The 20,689-nt window shown below is 44.3% G+C and overlaps 1 protein-coding gene across 1 annotated transcript in view; it reads left to right on the forward strand.

The window, feature by feature from the left end:
* The window catches only part of LOC143296624 (eIF-2-alpha kinase GCN2-like), a 71,587-nt gene that overhangs the window by 50,802 nt on the left and 96 nt on the right, over positions 1 to 20,689 (forward strand). The window contains exons 25-35 of the mRNA XM_076608653.1: positions 295 to 510; positions 2,341 to 2,457; positions 3,376 to 3,612; positions 4,286 to 4,429; positions 5,438 to 5,533; positions 6,937 to 7,071; positions 8,074 to 8,175; positions 10,770 to 10,864; positions 12,107 to 12,332; positions 14,672 to 14,755; positions 16,028 to 16,080. Of these exons, the coding sequence (XP_076464768.1) occupies positions 295 to 510; positions 2,341 to 2,457; positions 3,376 to 3,612; positions 4,286 to 4,429; positions 5,438 to 5,533; positions 6,937 to 7,071; positions 8,074 to 8,175; positions 10,770 to 10,864; positions 12,107 to 12,332; positions 14,672 to 14,755; positions 16,028 to 16,080 (1,505 nt within the window). The remainder of the gene's footprint in view (positions 1 to 294; positions 511 to 2,340; positions 2,458 to 3,375; positions 3,613 to 4,285; positions 4,430 to 5,437; positions 5,534 to 6,936; positions 7,072 to 8,073; positions 8,176 to 10,769; positions 10,865 to 12,106; positions 12,333 to 14,671; positions 14,756 to 16,027; positions 16,081 to 20,689) is intronic.

Here is a 20,689-nt window from a genome sequence, read left to right on the forward strand (position 1 = left end):
GGTCAGGTGCGCTTTGTCCGCTGTTTTCAGATGTATTATTCTGACAGATGTGTGGTGGTGGTGACTGTGTGGTCAGGTGCGCTTTGTCCGCTGTTTTCAGATGTATTATTCTGACAGATGTGTGGTGGTGGTGTCTCTGTGGTCAGGTGCACTTTGTCCGCTGTTTTCAGATGTATTATTCTGACAGATGTGTGGTGGTGGTGACTGTGTGGTCGGCTGCCCTTTGCCCACTACATAGACAGCCGGTGCATTATCATGATGAACATGTGGTGGTGGTGGTGTCTCTGTGGTCAGCTGCCCTTTGCGCGCTACGTGGCGCACAACTCGGTGCTGAACCTGAAGCGCTACAGCGTGGAGCGGGTGTACCGCCAGCCCAAGACACAGAGCCTGCACCCAAGGGAGTTCACCGAGTGCGCCTTCGACATCATCAGCACCGCCCGCAGTTGTCTCCCTGATGCTCAGCTGCTGGTGGTGGTGCAGCACGTCATCGACCAGTTTCCTGTCCTGCAGGTTCGGAGGTGTTGGGGGTTTGGGGGCGTTTTTTTTTTGTTTTTTTTTACCAGGGGTGTAATTTTGGGTTGGGGAGGGGAGGGGGGGGCTTTTTTTGTTTTGTTTTTTTAAACCCAGTTTCTAGGCTGTCCACTCAGATGTAATGTGCATGCTTTCATTTTTTTTGTTTTTTCATGTGTGTATGTGTGTAAGTTTGGTTAGATGTTGTGGGTTTGTTTTATTTTTCTGGGGGGTGGGAGGGGGTCGTTTTTTGCTGTTATTGTTTTTTCGCCTTTTTGTGTGCTTTTTTATATATGTATGTATATATATGTATGTATATATCTTTTTTGTAGTATTATTACTTATGTATACTTTTATTTTTCCCTTGAGGGCTGGATGTGAAAGAGCACATATGTTTACTCCACTTTCCACGTGGGAGTCACACTGGACAGAAAACAGATGTGAGTGTGTGACGCTGTGGACAGAATGCAGATGTGGGTGTGTCAGTGGACAGAAAACAGATGTGGGTGTGTCAGTGGACAGAAAGCAGATGTGGGTGTGTCAGTGGACAGAATGTAGATGTGGGTGTGTCACACTGGACAGAAAACAGATGTGGGTGTGTCAGTGGACAGAATGTAGATGTGGGTGTGTCACACTGGACTGAAAACAGATGTGGGTGTGTCAGTGGACAGAAAGCAGATGTGGGTGTGTCAGCGGGACTGGTCTTGTTACAGAGTCAGGGATTTGTGGTGTGCATGAACCAGGTTGTTAGACATGGCACTGCTGAACGTTACAGTCGGGGGTGGGGTAGGAGGGGTGTGTGTGCATGAACCAGGCTGTTAGACATGGCACTGCTGAATGTTACAGTCGGGGGTGGGGTGGGTGTGTGTGTGCATGAACCAGGCTGTTAGACATGGCACTGCTGAATGTTACAGTCGGGGGTGGGGTAGGGGGGTGTGTGTGCATGAACCGGCTGTTAGACATGGCACTGCTGAACGTTACAGAGTCAGGGAGGGGCTGGGGGTGGTGGTTCATGAACCAGGCTGTTAGATATGGCATTGTTGAATGTTACAGAGTCAGGGATGTGTGGTGTGCATGAACCAGCTGTTAGACATGGCACTGCTGAACGTTACAGAGTCATGGAGGGGCTGGGGGGGGTGGTTCATGAACCAGCTGTTAGACATGGCACTGCTGAATGTTACAGAGTCAGGGATGTGTGGTGTGCATGAACCAGCTGTTAGACATGGCACTGCTGAACGTTACAGAGTCAGGGAGGGGCTGGGGGTGGTGGTTCATGAACCAGGCTGTTAGATATGGCATTGTTGAATGTTACAGAGTCAGGGATGTGTGGTGTGCATGAACCAGCTGTTAGACATGGCACTGCTGAACGTTACAGAGTCATGGAGGGGCTGGGGGTGGTGGTTCATGAACCAGCTGTTAGACATGGCACTGCTGAATGTTACAGAGTCAGGGATGTGTGGTGTGCATGAACCAGCTGTTAGACATGGCACTGCTGAACGTTACAGAGTCATGGAGGGGCTGGAGGTGGTGGTTCATGAACCAGGCTGTTAGACATGACACTGCTGAATGTTGCAGAGTCAGGGAGGGGCTGGGGGTGGTGGTTCATGAACCAGGTTGTTAGACATGGCATTGTTGAACGTTACAGAGTCGGGGATGTGTGGTGGTTCATGAACCAGCTGTTAGACATGGCATTGTTGAACGTTACAGAATCAGGGATGTGTGGTGTGCATGAACCAGCTGTTAGACATGGCACTGCTGAATGTTACAGAGTCGGGGATGTGTCGTGTGTCATGAACCAGCTGTTAGACATGGCACTGCTGAATATTACAGAGTCGGGGATGTGTGGTGTGCATGAACCACACCAAGCTGATAGAGGCGGTGCTGCTGAATGCCGGTGTTCCTGACGACAAGCTGACCGCTGTCATGCAGACCCTGGTTTCTCACCAGGTGCAGTATCTTCTTCTTCTTCTTCATCGTCTTCATCTGCTTCTTCTTCTTCTTTGTCTTCTTCGTCTGCTTCTTCTTCCTCGTCGTCTTCTTCTGTTTCTTCTTCTTCATCGTCTTCATCTGCTTCTTCTTCTTCTTTGTCTTCTTTGTCTGCTTCTTCTTCCTCGTCGTCTTCTTCTGTTTTTTCTTCTTCTTCGTCATTTTCTTTTTCTTTCATCTTCTGACATGGATTACAGGATGTTTTAACAAGCGTATTTGATCTTCTGCATGTGTATGCACACAAAGGCGGTTCAGGCACAAGCAGATCTGCGCAAATGTTGACCTTGGAGATCAGAAGAATCTCCACCTTTAACCTGCCAGGTGCACCAAAATCAGGAATTGAGCTCGATAAAACTTATGTGAGAATCCAACGTTCTAAGTAGTAGGCCATCACAGCAGTCATCAGTGTGTTAGTATGATGTGGTTTTATTGTGTGTGTGTGGAGGGGTGTTTTTGTTTGTTCTTGAAGATGATGATGATGATGACATTAATAATAACGATGATAACAATGATAATGATAATGTAAACTGGTGCTTACACCTCCAAGGCAGGGATCTTGCGGTGTTAACAATAAGAAATTATACATCCGTAAATATACGCCATACTTTAACAAACATGCCTGTCAACACACAAACATGCAAAGGAACATACTGGCACCCCCCCCCCCCCCCCCCGCCCCCACCCCCAACACACACACACACATATGACCAGCAGAACTTCAAGAAACACATCAGAGATGCTTACCTCAGGTATTTGGTCACAGAATTATAAGAAATCAAAAGCAATCGTTTTGCTTTCGGTGCCCTGTGTGCCGTGTTGGTAGAAACAAGCTGCGATAAACAAACAAGCAAGCAACCTCTCCCTGTAATTGTTGGACAGACCATCACGGAGGAGACGATCCGCAGCACGCTGACCCAGCACAGCATCGCCCTGACCCCGGCGGCCGAGTCACAGCTGAAGACGTACCTGGAGACGGAGGCAGAGCTGGGCGTGGTGTCCAGCAAGCTGCGACCTCTGACTCGGCAGCCGGGCAAGGTGGGCGGGGCCGCCAAGGAGGGGCTGCATGAGCTGGACAACATCCAGGCCATCGCCCGCGACCTGGGGCTGACCTTGAAGGTGGGGGTGACAGGGGAGTGCGGAGGGGGGAGGGTCGGGGGGGGGGGGGGGGGGGGGGGGGGGGGGGGGGGGGGGGATTAGTTGGTAGGGGTGTGTGGAATGGGGTACATCCAGGCTGTTGCCTGCAACCTGGGGATGAACTTGAAGGTGTGTCAGGGTGGTGGGGGTGGGACCAGTAGGTAGGGGTGTGGGGGTGAGAGGGAACATCCAGGTTATCGCCTGCAGGGATGGGGGAGGGGACTTGTAGGTAGGAATGTTGGGGGAAGAGGGAACATCATCCAGGCCATCACTTATGACCTGGGGCTGACCTTGAAGTTGGAGGAGGGGCTAGTGGGTATGGGGGAGGGGTGTGGGTTGCAATTTCCAGGTCATCACTTGTGACTTGTGGTCGACCTTAGAGGGGGGGTCAGGAGGGGGGGGGGGACTAGTGGGTAGGGGTGTGGGGGAGGAGGGAACATCCAGGCCATCGCCCACAACCTAGGGCTGACCTTGAAGGTCAGGGGAAAAGTGGGCAGTTGATGGCGAGGGCAATGGTGGTTGCAGGGACAGTAGACTAGTTGAGATCATGTCCTGTGGTCTGGTGTTGAATGGTGTACAGAATGGTGTGGTATGGGGTATGAATTCAGCCCTTCATGTCTGCAGCGGTCAGAGGGTGAACTCGTTGCTGTTTCAGGTGATCGTCAGTCTATGCCTGGTGTACAACCTTCGCCTGCACTCGGGGCTCATCTTCCAGGTGTATTACAAGAAGCAGCACAAGAAGCAGAAGACCCGAGAGGTGAACGAGACCATCGCTTCGGGCGGGAGATACGACAAACTGGTCAGTGAAAGATGGCTGTCACTTCTTTTTGTCGTCGTCTTTTTATTGCGCAACCATCGTCATCAGCGTGCTGTTGAAATCTGTGTGTGGGTTGATGCATGCATGGCATTTTTTTTTCACACATGCACACGCACACACACACTCAATCACACACACACATACACATACACATGCACATACACACACACATTCACACACATACACATGCATATACACACACTCACATTATTTATTTATTTATTTATTTATGTAAGCTTATCTATTATTTACTCACCTTTTTTTTTTCTTTTTTCTTTTTTTTTCTCAAGGCCTGACTAAGCGCGTTGGGTTACGCTGCTGGTCAGGCATCTGCTTGGCAGATGTGGTGTAGCGTATATGGATTTGTCCGAACGCAGTGACGCCTGCTTGAGCTACTGAAACTGAAACTCAACACTCACTCACTTACTCAGTTACTGAGTGTGCATTTTTCCATTTCTAGGGTTTTTTTGTTTTTTCTTGTTTTTTTTCTCAATTCTATGGGATCGGTATTGACAATATTTTCAGCTGTGATATGGCTCTCTGTGGTCAGCAGGGCTGTAAGTAACAATGGTAATAATGATGTGTGTTGTGTATGTGTGTGTGTGTACGTGTATGTGTGGTATATGTGTGTGTGTATGTCTGTGTGTGTGTGTGTCTATGTGCGTGTGAATAGAATAGAATAGAATACTTTTTATTGTCATAAAGCCTTAAAGTTTATAAGACACAATGAAACATAAATATGAGCATATTAAGAAGAGAAACATTTGTGAACTAATTTCGCCAGCCTTGGCTGTAATTCTGTTAGAAGGATTAATTCACTTGGCTTTGCATTTGGACGACATATGTGTGTGTGTGTGTGTGTGTGTGTGATGATAGTAACGTTGATGATGATGTTGACGTTGATGGTGATTCAGTTGCCGATGCCAAGTTTGTACAAGTTGTGTTTGTGTGTGTGTGTCTGTGTTTGTGTGTGTGTGTGTGTGAGTGCAGGTGTCAGGGTTTTCCCACAGTCCTGTGGAAGTGAGGGCTGTGGGTGTCAGCATTGCCTTTGACAGTGTGCTCTCTGCCCTGGCCCACGAAACAGTGGTAAGGAAGAGTTGTAACACAGATTCTGTAAAAATGCTACTAACCATACTTAGTGGTTACCAACTGCTTACAGTGGTTACTACTTACCATAGTATCAGTAGGGTTGTCCCTGGTGAAATCATTCAGAAAAAATTACTTTGGTAGTGAAACAGATTAGTAAAACATATATATACTTTACAGGCAGAAAAAAGGGAGAAATAAGGAGAAATCCGTTGTGACAAAAAGGAAGAGAATACAGTACATACTGAGCCAAGATTTGAGTGTTTTCAAGATGAAGATGCATGACGAGATGATGTTGTTGATGATTCATTTGCCAGTGCTGAGTGCTTTTGACGTGATGGTGTGTATGAGTTGATGATGATGATGATGATGATGATGATTCAGTTGATGATGATGATGTTGACAATGTAGATGAATCAGTCACTAGTGCCGAGTGCATGTGTACAAATTGATGACAATAATAACATTGAAGATGACGTTGATGATGATTCAGTTGTCGATGCCTAGTGCGTGTGACGTGGTGGTTTGTACAAGTTGATGATGATGTTGACGATGATACTGATGATGATGATGATGATAGTAACATTGATGATGATGTTGATGATGATGGTGACGATGATGTTGACGATGTTGACAATGATGGTGACGATGATGGTAATGATGATAGTAACATTGATGATGATGTTGATGTTGACGGTGATTCAGTTGCCAATGCCAAGTGTGTGTGATGTTGTGGTGTGTACATGTGCATGATGATGATGTTGACGTTGATGGTGATGATGATAGTAACATTGATGATGATGTTGATGATGATGGTGATGATGATAGTAACATTGATGATGATGTTGATGTTGATGGTGATTCAGTTGCCAATGCCGAGTGTGTGTGTGATGTTGTGGTGTGTACATGTGCATTACGATGATGTTGACATTGAGTCAGGTGATGATGATGATGTTGACGTTGATGGTGATGATGAGAGTAACGTTGATGATGATGTTGACGATGATGGCGATGATGATGTTGAACGATGATCTTTGTAGTTGCATTTCTTGTGAAGAGAGAGACAGAGAGAGAGGGGATGAGAGAGAATGTATGTGTGCGTGTGGTGTGTGTGCGTGGTGTGTGTGTGTGTGTGTGTGTGGGTAGATGTGCAATGTGGTTTGGCTGACTGAAATGGAGAGGCAAGTAAATTTCAGTAATCTGTATATTTGTATATAGCTATTTCCATTTGGTGCCTTTTAATTTATCTTTTTATTTTCTATTCATTTTATTTGTCTCTTGTTTTCTTCTTATGTTGGACATGTGCTGCTGCCAAAAAGAAAATCTCTGTACCAAAGTATAGACAATAAAGTTTGTGTTTTGTATTGTATTGTATTTTATTGTTGATGTTGATGGTGATTCAGTTGCCGATGCCCAGTGTGTGTGACGTGGTGGTGTGCACGGTGGGACACAAGCCCATGCTGAAAGAGAGGCTGCAGATCACCAGGAACCTGGTGGCGGCCGGCATCCGTACCGAGCTTCAGTATGAACCGCTGGCGGTCAGTGCTTTGGTGTTTGCTGGGTTTTGTTGGGGGGGTTTTCCCTTACACAGGAGGCTGTGTGCTTCCATTATAGAAATATACATCACAAGATTTTTTTCTGTTGTTGTTGTTGTTCTCTCCTTTTATTGCACTTTCAGAACTGATTTAAGTGATTATAATCTTTCTTTTTTTTTCTTTTACTTTTTTTTGTTTTTTTCTTGTTTTTTGTTGTTGTTTTTTTGTTGCTTTCAAATTTCAGCAGCTGATTTTTTTTTTTTTACTGTAAGGGGGTGGGGGATGTGTGTGTGTGTGTTCAAAAAAAAATTTTTTTTTTTTAATCATTGGCTTGCTTTCCATCATTCTCTGCTCATTGTGACTGAATTACTTACTTTGATCTTCATTTTTCAAACTGGATTTGTTTAAGACATAAAAAAAAGCAACAACAACAAAAAAATCAACAAACAACCATGTCATTAAAGGTGTACTGTTTAAGAAAGAAGCATCCCAGCTGTCCTATGAGGAAAGGATTTTATTGTATTGTATTGTATTGATTTGTATTATTCTTTTTTTTCACGACAAGATTTCTCTGTGTGAAATTCTGGCTGCTCTTTCCAGGTAGAGCTCCACCTACACTGAGAGCACCACCTGCTTTTTTTTGCTTTTTTTGTGTGTACTTTTTGGCCTGCTTGCAGTTGTGTTTTGGTTTTTTATTTGTCTTCCTATCGAAGTGGATTTTTATTCAGAATTTTGCCAGGGACAACCCTTTTGGTGCCGTGGGTTCTTTTACATGCGCTAAGTGCATGCTGCACACTGGACCTCAGTTTATCGTCTCGTCCGAATGACTAGAGTCCAGACCACCAACTCAAGGTGTAGTTCAGGGGGAGAAAATACTGGCGACTGTGCCGGGATTCGAACCAGCGAGCTCGGGTTCTCTCGCTTCTTAGGCGGATGTGTTACCTGTAGGCCGTCACTGCACCTGTGTGGGATGTGGGGTGACAGTGGTGTGTGCTGTGTCCCCAGGACATAGAGGAGCTGCAGGACAAGTGCCGGGCGTCAGGGATCCCCTTCCTGGTGGTGCTGAAAGACACGCGCGACAGGGAGGGCGACAGCGTCTTTGTCAGGGTGCGTCGCGCTTTGTTCTTTTGTCTTTTCTCTTGGTCAGGGTACATCGCGTTTTGATCTTTTCTCTTGTCTTTGTCAGGGTACGTCGGCCTTTGTTCTTTTCTCTTGTCTTTGTCAGGGTACGTCGGCCTTTGTTCTTTTCTCTCTTGTCTTTGTCAGGGTGCGTCACCCTTTGTTCTTTTCTCTTGTCTTTGTCAGGGTACGTCAGCCTTTGTTCTTTTCTCTTGTCTTTGTCAGGGTACGTCGGCCTTTGTTCTTTTCTCTTTTGTCTTTGTCAGGGTATGTCGGCCTTTGTTCTTTTATCTTTTGTCTTTGTCTGGGTATGTCGGTCTTTGTTCTTTTCTCTTGTCTTTGTCAGGGTACGTCAGCCTTTGTTCTTTTCTCTCTTGTCTTTGTCAGGGTATGTCGGTCTTTGTTCTTTTCTCTTGTCTTTGTCAGGGTGTGTCGGCCTTTGTTCTTTTCTCTTTTGTCTTGGTCAGGGTACGCCACTCTTTGTTCTTTTCTCTTGTCTTTGTCAGGGTACTTCATGCTTTGTTGTTCTTTTCTCTTTTGTCTTTGTTAGGGTACATCACACTTTGTTGTTTCCTCTGTTGTCTTTGTCAGGGTACGTCACGCTTTGTTCTTTTCTCTTGTCGTTGTCAGGGTATGTCGGCCTTTGTTCTTTTATCCTGTCTTTGTCAGGGTATGTCGGTCTTTGTTCTTTTCTCTTGTCTTTGTGAGGGTATGTCGGCCTTTGTTCTTTGCTCTTTTGTCTTTGTCAGGGTACGTCACGCTTTGTTCTTTTCTCATTTGTCTTTGTCAGGGTACGTCACTCTTTGTTCTTTTCTCTTGTCTTTGTCAGGGTACTTCATGCTTTGTTGTTCTTTTCTCTTTTGTCTTTGTTAGGGTACATCACACTTTGTTGTTTCCTTTGTTGTCTTTGTCAGGGTGCATCACACTTTGTTCTTTTCTCTTTTCTTTGTCAAGGTATGTCATGCTTTGTTGTTCTTTTCTCTTGTCATTGTCAGGGTGTCCCACTTTGTTTTTTTTTCTCTTATCTTTGTCAGGGTGCATCTTTATGGACTGATGGAGATTTCATAAGTATGGACAGATAGGGATTTCACAACCAGATGTAATAAATGAAAATATCAGTGTGGACAGGTGGAGATTTCACTGTTGATATGTAACGAAGGAAAGTGTCTGTGTTACCAGTCGCCAAGGGAAAGTAGTTAGCATCCAGGACCGATGACTGGGAGGTTGTGGGCTGGAGTGGATTTCTTCAGTCCATGGCCAGCTCCTGCCCAGAGCTGAGTGTCCTGTGGGCTCAGAAGGGAACACTGGGATCACACATTTCAGGGCCATCCACTTCAGGGATGTGTCTTTGGGTGTGTTGCTCAAATTTTCCTGACCCAACACTGCAGGTGTCAGTATTTCTCGGCCTGGTTGATGCCAGGATCTGTTACGAGAGTACAGCCTTTCTAAGTAGCTCCAGACCTGAAAGAACTCTTATCACTGTATCATCATTCATCATCATTGAAATACAGAGAACAAATGTTCCAAAACCTGGGGCTCAAAAATAAAAAAAGTGTGTTTGTGGGAGACGCAGTGGCAGAGTTGGTTGGGTTTTGGACTTCTGATCCAGTGTTCACCTGTGATCAGGGTTCGAGGCCCTGTTTCACCGTGGTGATTTTTCCTGGGGGGGAGGGCACTTTACTCTGATTTTCCTCACTCCACCCAGCTGCGTCTGACTTTGGTTGGCGGAGATTAAAATGACGGAAGGAGAGGATTGGGCCCTGCCTTCCCGTGCCGAGTCCTGGATACAGTGGCTGCGATTTCACTGCGTGGATGGTTGTAAAAGACTGTGGGACCTTTGATCGTTTAACTCACTCCATGACGAAGGGGCCCCATCAAGGCCCCACTGAATACAACTGTTTCAGATGAAGGGGCCCCATCAAGGCCCCACTGATTATAACTGTTTCAGATGAAGGGCCCCCATCAAGGCCCCACTGATTACAACTGTTTCAGATGAAGGCACCCTATCGGGGCTTTAGAAAGTTTTGAATTTTTGGAGTGGTACCTGATTTGCCAAATGATGTTATAAGCTAAGAATATCTTATCTGAACTTTCCACTCTCTACTGTGACGAATAAATGCAGAGTGCGTTGCTGCACTCGTGAGCATGAGAATTATTTTAGAGGTGACTGGTTCATGTGAACAGTGCGTGTCAGCAATGGTGTCTGACCCAGTTTCTTCTTAGTCACATGGCAGACAACAGATTAGATGAAGCGGCCCTAGTTCTGAATTCTGTCAGTTTCAAACTCTTTGTGCTTTCCTGGCTTCATTTACAAGTCATCAGTGTGTGCAAATTTCAAACAAAAAATATGGATACTATCATCATCTCACTGTATGATAGCATAAGGGAGGAAGTTTTATATTCTGACATCAGTTAACTTGTTATGTTACTAAACAGTTTGGAAGTTTTTCAGTTCATATATTCTGACATTTGTTGGGGTTTTTTTGGTGATTTTATTTCTTACCCATACAAATGGGTCGTCTGTGGGGAAAGTCAGGGGAGCTAACTGGCAGTACTGAGTGAGTCCACCTGCATGTTGACAGGTGAAGGTGCTGGACAGCAGGACGTCGGGCACAGAGAAGAGAGTCAACGTGGCTGACCTTGTGGACACCATCCAGAAACTGATGGCCACCAGAATGTAGGTGTCTTGGTTTCTTGTTGCATTTCCTGGGCTTGAAATGCAGAAATGCCAACTGTTACGGTTTTGCCGTATTTTGTTATGCTCAGTCGCAGTTTGTTCCGATGTTACGCCAAAGTCAGAATTGTTCCGACAAGTTCATTTTCGACTAGATAGCGGAGTCACATGCTTTCCTGTCGTATCATTACCCAGACGCTCTAGACCTATCGATCACGAGGCCAGGGCAGTCACTGCTAACCTTGGTCTCATGTGATGATGCTCAGCTAATCACATGTGTGTTTACATTGAAAAAGCATTGAGTGGACCAATCAGCTTAATCGTAGGAGTTACACCGTGTTGCAGGTAGGCCCAAGTGTTTGTATACCTTGTAGATAAAATGTATGTTTGCTGATTTGGCTCGGAGTCCGAGTGTTCCTGCCAAATTCAAAATGTTCCTACCAAATTTCCTGACTGTTCCTGCAAACACTTGACAGGGGTTGGCATATCTGAAAATATGTGAAAATGTATGCTGTGTACTTTTGTTCTTTTTACTCATCATTGTTCATGGGGTACATGAGTTGACTTTGGTAAATTGGGAAAAAAATCTCCACCCTAATTATGTCATCTGGTGTTGATACTAGGTTCAAGCCCAAGACCCACAATATTTCAGTCCTTTGAGTTAACATTTATCTGTTTTGCCCATCATATGCATGTGTAATATACCTGGCTGTTTTTGTAGAGAGAGGGTGTACACCTTCCATACTATGAGAGGGGACATTACACTGACTTCCATTCAAGACCCAAACCCTAAACAACTCAGTATTAAGGGCATCAACCAGTTAGACGTTAAACTCAACTCTTACTAACCAAACCCTAACCCCTAACCCCTAACAACTCAACCTTGAGAGGAACAACCAAAGTCACTCAACTCGTCTCTTACTGACCAAACCCAAACCCTAGAAAGTTAGACCTTAAGGGCATCAGCCAGTAAGTCATTAAACTTAACTCTTACGCCAAACCCTTACCCTGCACAACTCAAGACTTAAGACCAGTAAGTCATTGAATTCCACTCTAACTGACCAAACCCAAGTCGTTAAATCCAACTATTACTGACCTAACCCAAACCTTAAACAACTCATCATTTAGGGCATCAGCCAATAAGTCATTAAACTCCTGTTACTGACCAGACCAAACACTAAACATCTCAGCATTTTGGGCATCAACCAGTAACTCATTAAACCCATCTCTCACTGACCTCTCCAGGGAGAGGGATGCCCAGGACACCGGTTCCAGCAACATCAGCGGCAGCGGCTCTCAGATAGGTGGCAGTGGTGGGGGTGGGGGTGGTGGCAGCAGTGGTGGTGTCGGCAGCAACACTACCCGCTCCGGCGAACAGGAGAACGTGTCCAAATCCTCCACAGGCCCTTCTTTCAACTTCTCCTACGCCTCCAAAATGTCGGGTCAGGCCAGGCGACGCATCGAACTCTCGGTGAGACGCTCTGATTGTTTGGAGTTAATGTTGCGTTTTCCGTCAGGGTGAATGGGATGTTTTGTCCTCTGTGTGTGTGTTTTGGGGTGGTTGCTTTTCTTTGTTTTGGATCAAATTATTTGTACATATATAGTTATCTTTCTTTCTTTTGGTTCTTACTACTTGTGCATTGTTATCCTGGTAGGCAGGGTGAGGCTGTGTCTGTTTTGGGGTGGTCCTTTTTTCTTTGTTTTGGTTCATGTTATTTGTACATATAGTTATCTTTATTTCATTTGTTTCATATTATATGTGCATGTAGTCATCTTGGTAGGCAGGGTCAGACCTTCTTCTTTTTCATCATTGTTCGTGGTGTAACTCCCACGTTCACTCGTATGTACACAAGTGGGCTCTTACTTGTATGATTATTTTTACCCCGCCATGTAGGCAGTTATACACCATTTTCGAGGGTGTGCATGCTGGATATTTTCTTGTTTCCATAACCCACTGAACGCTGACATGGATTACAGGATCTTTAACTTGCGTATTTGATTTTCTGCTTGCATATACACACGAAGGGGGTTCAGGCACTAGCAGGTCTGCACATATGTTGACCTGGGAGATCAGAAAAATCTCCACCCTTTACCCACCAGACGCCGTTACCGATGTTTGAACATGGGACCCTCAGATGGAAAGTCTAACGCTTAAACCACTCTGTTGCGGCCGTCGGGTCAGACCTGAAATGGCCACCTTTGTAATCGGCAGGGTGGTGAGCAACATGATTTTAGAAAGGACGAAGGAGACATGGAGGAAGGTGGCAGAATGGTTAAGATGCTCGTCTACCTGTACAGTGTCCGTAAGGGTCTTGGTTCTACTCCCGGTCACACCATTTCTCCCGAGTTTGACTGGAAAATGTAACTGAGCGTCTAGTCATTTCGATGAGACAGCAAACCTTGGTCTCATGTGCATCACGCACTTTGTGCACTGAAAGAGAATGCACAGCTGCAGAAGTGTTGTGTTCTGGCAAAATTTTCTCGGAGAAATCTGCTTTGATAGGTGCAACAAATATACATGCACTCAAGACTTGACTAGTGTACTGGGTTATACTGCTGTCGGACATCTGGTTAGTTGATGTAGTGTAGCATATGTATGTATGATAATCAGTTGTGTCTGACTACCATCATCAGAGGAGGTAACTGTTGTCCTGACTATCTGGACTAGAATTGATGATCATAGTGGAGAGTGCCCAAGTTACATCTCTACTCTCTCAGCCAAGAGGGTTTTAGGACGGTCAGTGTTGGGATGGTTCCCAAAGGCCAGCTAGCCCCCCCATGGCTGCAGCGCTAAAAGCCAGTGCAGTCTTGCCTTCTGGTTTGAGAGTCACAGTCCTTCACCAAAGACTGAGCTGTAAATGACTTCCCATTGCAATGTAGTAACGATTGATCATACAGCTCTCACTTTGCTGTTGGCCCAACTGTAAACTATTGTCAGTCTGTAGCGTATATGGACATAGAAAGGCCGTAGAGATGCAACAGAGGGACGGTGTGGTGTGTGTACAGGTGTACAACAGAGGGACGGTGTGGTGTGTGTACAGGTGTACAACAGAGGGACGGTGTGGTGTGTGTACAGGTGTACAACAGAGGGACGGTGTGGTGTGTGTACAGGTGTACAACAGAGGGACGGTGTGGTGTGTGTACAGGTGTACAACAGAGGGACTGTGTGGTGTGTGTACAGGTGTACAACAGAGGGACTGTGTGGTGTGTGTACAGGTGTACAACAGAGGGACGGTGTGGTGTGTGTACAGGTGTACAACAGAGGGACGGTGTGGTGTGTGTACAGGTGTACAACAGAGGGACGGTGTGGTGTGTGTACAGGTGTACAACAAAGGGACGGTGTGGTGTGTGTACAGGTGTACAACAGAGGGACGGTGTGGTGTGTGTACAGGTGTACAACAGAGGGACTGTGTGGTGTGTGTACAGGTGTACAACAGAGGGACGGTGTGGTGTGTGTACAGGTGTACAACAGAGGGACTGTGTGGTGTGTGTACAGGTGTACAACAGAGGGACGGTGTGGTGTGTGTACAGGTGTACAACAGGGGACGGTGTGGTGTGTGTACAGGTGTACAACAAAGGGACGGTGTGGTGTGTGTACAGGTGTACAACAGGGGGACGGTGTGGTGTGTGTACAGGTGTACAACAGAGGGACGGTGTGGTGTGTGTACAGGTGTACAACAGAGGGACGGTGTGGTGTGTGTACAGGTGTACAACAGAGGGACGGTGTGGTGTGTGTACAGGTGTACAACAGGGGGACGGTGTGGTGTGTGTACAGGTGTACAACAAAGGGACTGTGTGGTGTGTGTACAGGTGTACAACAAGGCTCGTGTGGTGTGTGTACAGGTGTACAACAGAGGGACGGTGTGGTGTGTGATAGGTGCCAACAAAGGCTGGGTAGTCAGGTTCATCAGAGGGGTGTGTGTGTACGTGTACAACAGGGGACTGTGTGGTTGTTTACTGTTTTACACTAGGGCGTGTGGTGTGTGTACAGGTGTACACAGAGGACGGTGTGGTTTGTACAGTGTACAAGGGCGGTGTGGTGTGTGTACATGGTGTACAGGGACTGTGTGGTGTGTGTACAGGTGTACAACAGAGGACTGTGTGTGTTTTGTATGTACAGGTGGACGTGTGTGTGTGTGTGTCTGTGTCATGGTGTGGTGTCTGTGTGTTGTGTGTGTGTGTGTGTGTGTGTGTTGTGTGTGTGTTAGTGTGTTGTGTGTGCTGTGTGTGTGTGTGTGTGTGTGTGTGTGTGTGGTGTGTGTGTGTTGTGTGTCTGTGTGTAGTGTGTGCTTGTGTGTGTGTTTTGTGTGTGTGTCGTGTGGTCGTGTGTGGTGTGTGTGTTGTGTGTGTCGGTGGTGTGGTGTTGTGTTGTGTTGTGTGTGTGTGTTGTGTTGTATGTGTCTCTGTGTGTGTGTGTGTGTGTGTGTGTTGTGTTTGTGTTGTGTTGTGTGTGTGTGTGTGTTGTGTTGTGTTGTGTGTGTTGTGTTGTGTGTGTGTGTGTGTAATGGTGGCGGAACTGATGGCCATGGCCACTGACAGGGGACCGCTTGTCTTGTTTTGTTGTCCCGTGCAGTGAAGGTTATATTTTTACAGGTGAGCACACGCATTGATGTGCTCTGTCTGTGTGTGTATGTGTGTGGAAAGATTTTTTTTTTTTTTTACACTTTATTGAATTATACTTTTCTTTTCTCCATACATTTATGTACTTGCACCACTCCCCCATTGGACCCTGTATGTATTGATGATTTATTATATATCTTTTCTTTTCTTAAAAAAAAAAAGATAATGAGCATAAGACAAGTGAATGTGATTGCTTTTCATTTTGTACACATGAATTGATTAAAGACAAGATTAAAAAAAAACATAATAAAAAAGGAGAGAGAGAGAGAGAGATTAGTCATAAACTGGGCCATATTAAATTTTGTTATGATTATGATCTGCTGTGAAAATATTTTCTTTGTTTTGTCTGATCCTTGTCCTTTGTTACGTTATTGACGTTTTGAATACTTTAAAATTTTACTGCAGCATTTCTTTCATTACTTTTCTTTTTGTTTCATCATTTTTGAATAGGTGGTTGTCATGGTTTCCCTTGCCTTAGTTTTGAATGAAGCTTCAGTTCCATCTTTAAACATGTCTTTGTGTGTGTGTGTGTGTGTGTGTCCACAGCTCAATAAAGAGGATACAGACTTCAGCAGAAGCGTCAATGATATTAACGAAAAGTAAGTGCTTATGGTTGAGTAGACATAAAACATGCACAGTATCCTTTGCTCCCTAAAAATAAGGTACTATAATTTTTGAAGAGGTGTGGATCACTTCTTGACCTTTTGCTGGGTTTTTTTTTGTGTGTGTTCTTTTTTCATGATTTTTTTTTTTTTTTCAAATTCAGGAAGCACACCTTATATATAGGAGCACTCTATTAATTGAATATTATGATAGAGAAAATTTCCAGCCAGTGCTTTGGGTGGGAGATGGATTAAAGGTTCCATAGCCTTTTAGGGACAATAGGGGCAAAAAAGTCATGTCCACTGTGTCCAGGGCTTTGCGTAGGAAGCGAGGACTCGTTCCTCTCCTACCACCAATCTTACCTTCCCCAACCCTTTCACACCTGGGTCCAGTGAGGAAAATCAGAGCAAAGCACTCCATCTCGCTCTCTACGATTGGCTTCAGATCCACTCTGTTTACACATACACATACCCAGATTCAAACACTCCACTGTTGGACGCCGTTCTTTCTCTGTCTCTGGACCTTGTATTTGGAATGAGCTTCCTCTTTCGCTTCGTCAGGTCTCCGCACTCAGCTCTTTCATGTCTGGCCTTAAAACCCACCTCTTCACAAGATAGCCTCCCTCCCCTACCTCTTCCTTGTCTTGAGTTTTCTTCAGTTTTAGAGTTATGCATGCGTGTGAGTGACTGGTGTGAAAGCGCTTAGATTTGTCTCTGCACAAGATTCAGCGCTATATAAATACTATCATTATTATTAAAGCGCCGCTCCCCAAGGACACAACACCACGCTGAAAGGGGCCTTGAACTCTGATCACTGGATCAGAAGTCCCAACGAACTGGGCATCCAGTCATTCGGATGTGACGATAAACTGAGGTCCCGTGTGCAGCGCACACTTGATGTACTGAAAAAGAACCCATGGCAACGAGAGTGTTGTCTTCTGGCAAAATTCTGTATTAAAAAAAAAAAATAAATAAAAAATCCACTCTGATAGGTACACAAATACATAAACATGCGCTCCAGGCCTGACTAAGTGCATGGGGTTGTGCTGCTGGTCAGACATTTGCCTAGCAGATGTGGTGTAGCGTATATGGATTTGTCCGAACGCAGTGATGCCTCCTCAAGAAACTGAAACTGCAGTCAGCTAAGTTTTGATTGAGTTTGGCATTGTGCTTGGTATGGAACATTTTCAGTCTGGTCTGGAAAACGAATGGAATTCTGTGTGGCGACATATGTGGGGACCCTGCACAGCTGTTCATGACGGCTGTTGGCTGAATTTCTTCAGTGAAGGAATGGATACATTCTGAATTTTCAAAAGAAAAAGAAACACACTTTCAGTTTCTCAAGGAGGCGTCACTGCGTTGTGACAAATCCATTTACTCGACGCTACATCTGCTAGGCAGGTGATGCCTGACCAGCAGCATAACCCAACACGCTAAGCTAGGCCTTGAGTCCATGCATATATTTGTGTACTTATCAGAGCGGATTTCGTCTCCAGAATTTTGCCAGAGGACAGCCCTTTTGTCACCATGGGTTCTTTATCTGTGCGCCAAGTGCATGCTGCACACAGGACCTCGGTTGATTGTGTCATCTGAATTATGAGATGCTCAGTTTGATTTCCCAGTCAAACTTGGGAGAAAGGGCGAGAGCAGGATTTGAGCCCAGACCCTCACGGATGCTGTTTTGGCAGATCATTGTCTTAACCGTTGTGCCACCTTGAAACACATTTATCAGTCAGAAATAAGGGAGGTGGATGAGAGGGGTCGGGGGAGTGGAGGACAGAGAAGGGAGGCAACAAAAATGGTGAGTTTCCATTCTTTTCCATGGTGAGTCTTTCCATTCTGTGCAGGCTTTCAAGACATCGCAAGTACTTACAGAGTGTCATGGACCACATACGAGAGATTCGCTTCGAGAAAAAGTATTTCATCCTTGTTGGTGTGCCTGTAGACAGTTTGTGTGTGTGTGTTAGTGCGTGTGTGTGTGCATGATTCACAAGCTTGCATGTGCGTATATGTTTGCTTTGTCTGAATTTGGGGTTTAGTGATGAAAAAAAACAAGATATATTTGACAGTAATTGATTAAGAAGTGTTTTACTTAACTGGACAGATATGTCCTCCTCACGTTGTGATAGAGCAAGATAAAGATAGCAGTTAGACACTATAGAACTGGGATTTTTCAGTGCTGTCCCTTTCCAGCATGTTAAAACAATACAAAAACAAACAGATAGGTTTTCAACTAATATTCTTTGATTTCTTAACAGTTTGTTGGAAGTTTAATATATTTGATGAGTATTCTTTACATTCCTGAAATCAAGAATTGATGCATTGGACCGATTTGCAGGTGGTGACTTTTAGATTTTATTTTGAACGTTTTATGAAATCACCATGAGATGGGACACATTGAGGGGAGAGAGTGCCAGGGGATGGGGGTAGGTGGGTGCAGAAAGGTGATTTTTGACTCACTTGTGTAAACAAAGTGAGTCTATGTTTTAACCCGGTGTTTGGTTGTCTCTGTGTGTGTGTGTGTGTGTGTGTGTCTGTGGTAAACTTTAACATTGACATTTTCTCTGCAAATACTTTGTCAGTTGACACCAAATTAGGCATAAAAATAGGAAAAATTCAGTTCTTTCCAGTCATCTTGTTTAAAACAATATTGCACCTCTGGGATGGGCACAAAAAAATAAAAAAAGAAGCCAAATTATATGCAAACTGCATTTACTGTTATATTTATATTTTTTGTATTCTCTAAACTTGGCACTTTGATCTGATATTCTGACCCAACAACAAGAGCAGTCATTATTATCATTTTTTGTTCAAACAGAAACTTCTTTTGCTAAGCATGGAAGTTTTATTTATTTTGCAAACGTTTTGGTGCAGATAGTAAAAAAGGGAAATGACTCTGTGATTAATGCTAGGGGACTTAATTCGCTTTAAACTGATCTTTCTCATCTTAATCATTACATTTTGAAATTATACACAATACATAAAAGCTTGGATTTTTTTTTTCAGTGTATCACAAGTGAGTCTTGAAGGCCTTGCCTCTCTTGTTCCATTTGTTCTGTTGCTAAAACTGTGTCATTGTCGATATTTGTTCTCAATCTGCAAACCTTTATACACATATGTGTAAATATATTATCATGTACAAGATCATGGATGTGGGAGTGTGTGCACAAGTTTTTGCAGACAAGTTTGTCTGCAGACTGAGAGTGTGTGTGTGTGTGTGTGTGTGTGTGTGTGTGTACGCCAAGGTATTTGCAAAAATTCGATCCCCAACAGAGAAAGGAAAGACAGGATCGACTTAGAGGTAGAAAAAAAACAAACGAATCGAGGGGGCCGAGTCGAAACGAGTACACAGAATGTAAGAAAAATATACAGACAAGCCACATGCAGCAAAATAAGGCCAAATGAACTCGCTTAACAGCCAAAAAAGCGTAAGACGAGACAGAGCGAAAACCTGACAAGATGACGTGGAGAGCCTTGGCCAAAGGAATGATTCAGCACTTATAGCTTTTAGAGGCGTTTTATTGGCTAAGAGCGGACTGGGCAAGAAGGGGCGTCTTTTCACTGTTAGCCGCGCGAAATTTGGCCAAGCAGAGCAAACCGATAGGCCTAGTTTGCATCAGTTTGACATGGTAAGTATATGTATCACCAAACATGGAGTATAATACAAACTCCACCTGTTGATGGGATTTTTTGTGTGGTGCCACTGTTTTAAGTATATCGAGCATTGTCCTATTTTTATGTCAGTTTTTATGCATGTATCTTTTAATCTTCCGAGTGTCGTTAAAAGCACATAGAGCTCTGTTCTTTCATGCTGTGTGAAAATATTCATCATTTGTGCATTGTAGTTATATATGCTGTATAAAAATACTCTTTATCAATGCTCTGTTGCCACACTCTGTATGAATATATTATCTATTAATGCTTTGTAGTTACATCAGAAATATTCTTTTTTTTGGTGCTGTATGGTTACACGCCATATAAAAATGTACTTTATTAGTGCTCTGGAGTTACATGCTGTATAAAAGTATTCTTTATTAACGCTCTGTAGTTACACCAAGCATGTTCTTTTTTTTTAGTGCTGTATGGTAACACGCCATATAAATATCTACTTACATGCTATATAGAAATATTCTTTATTAGTGCTTTGTAGTTATGTGTTTATGTAAAGCGATATTCTGTGTAAGTGGCCTGTAGTCACACACTGCATAAAAAATGTTTATTTGTGCTCTGTAATTACACACTATACAAGAATATTTTCTCAATGCTCTGTAGTTATGTGCTATATAAAAATATTACTTTTAACGCTCCGTAGTTTGTGTACACAAATATAGCGCCCGGCCGCCTTAGAGTGTAAGGAGTTAAGTGCTGAAACACTTGACCTGAAGGGGGGCTTCTTCTCTGAAGACCTTGTACTGTCCAGCTCTCACTGGGGTTTCTTATCACTTTTTCATCAGTGCTCTGTAGTTATGAGAGATATAAGAAAGTATTCTTTGTATTTATTAGTGCGCTGCAGTTACACACTGTGTACAAATATTTTTTTTTATTAACACTATGCAGTTACGTGCACTATAAGAGTAATGTATAACAATAACAGTATCCGTATCAC

The sequence above is a fragment of the Babylonia areolata genome, chromosome 21 (genome assembly GCF_041734735.1).
Source record: "Babylonia areolata isolate BAREFJ2019XMU chromosome 21, ASM4173473v1, whole genome shotgun sequence".
NCBI classification, from domain to species: domain Eukaryota; kingdom Metazoa; phylum Mollusca; class Gastropoda; order Neogastropoda; family Buccinidae; genus Babylonia; species Babylonia areolata.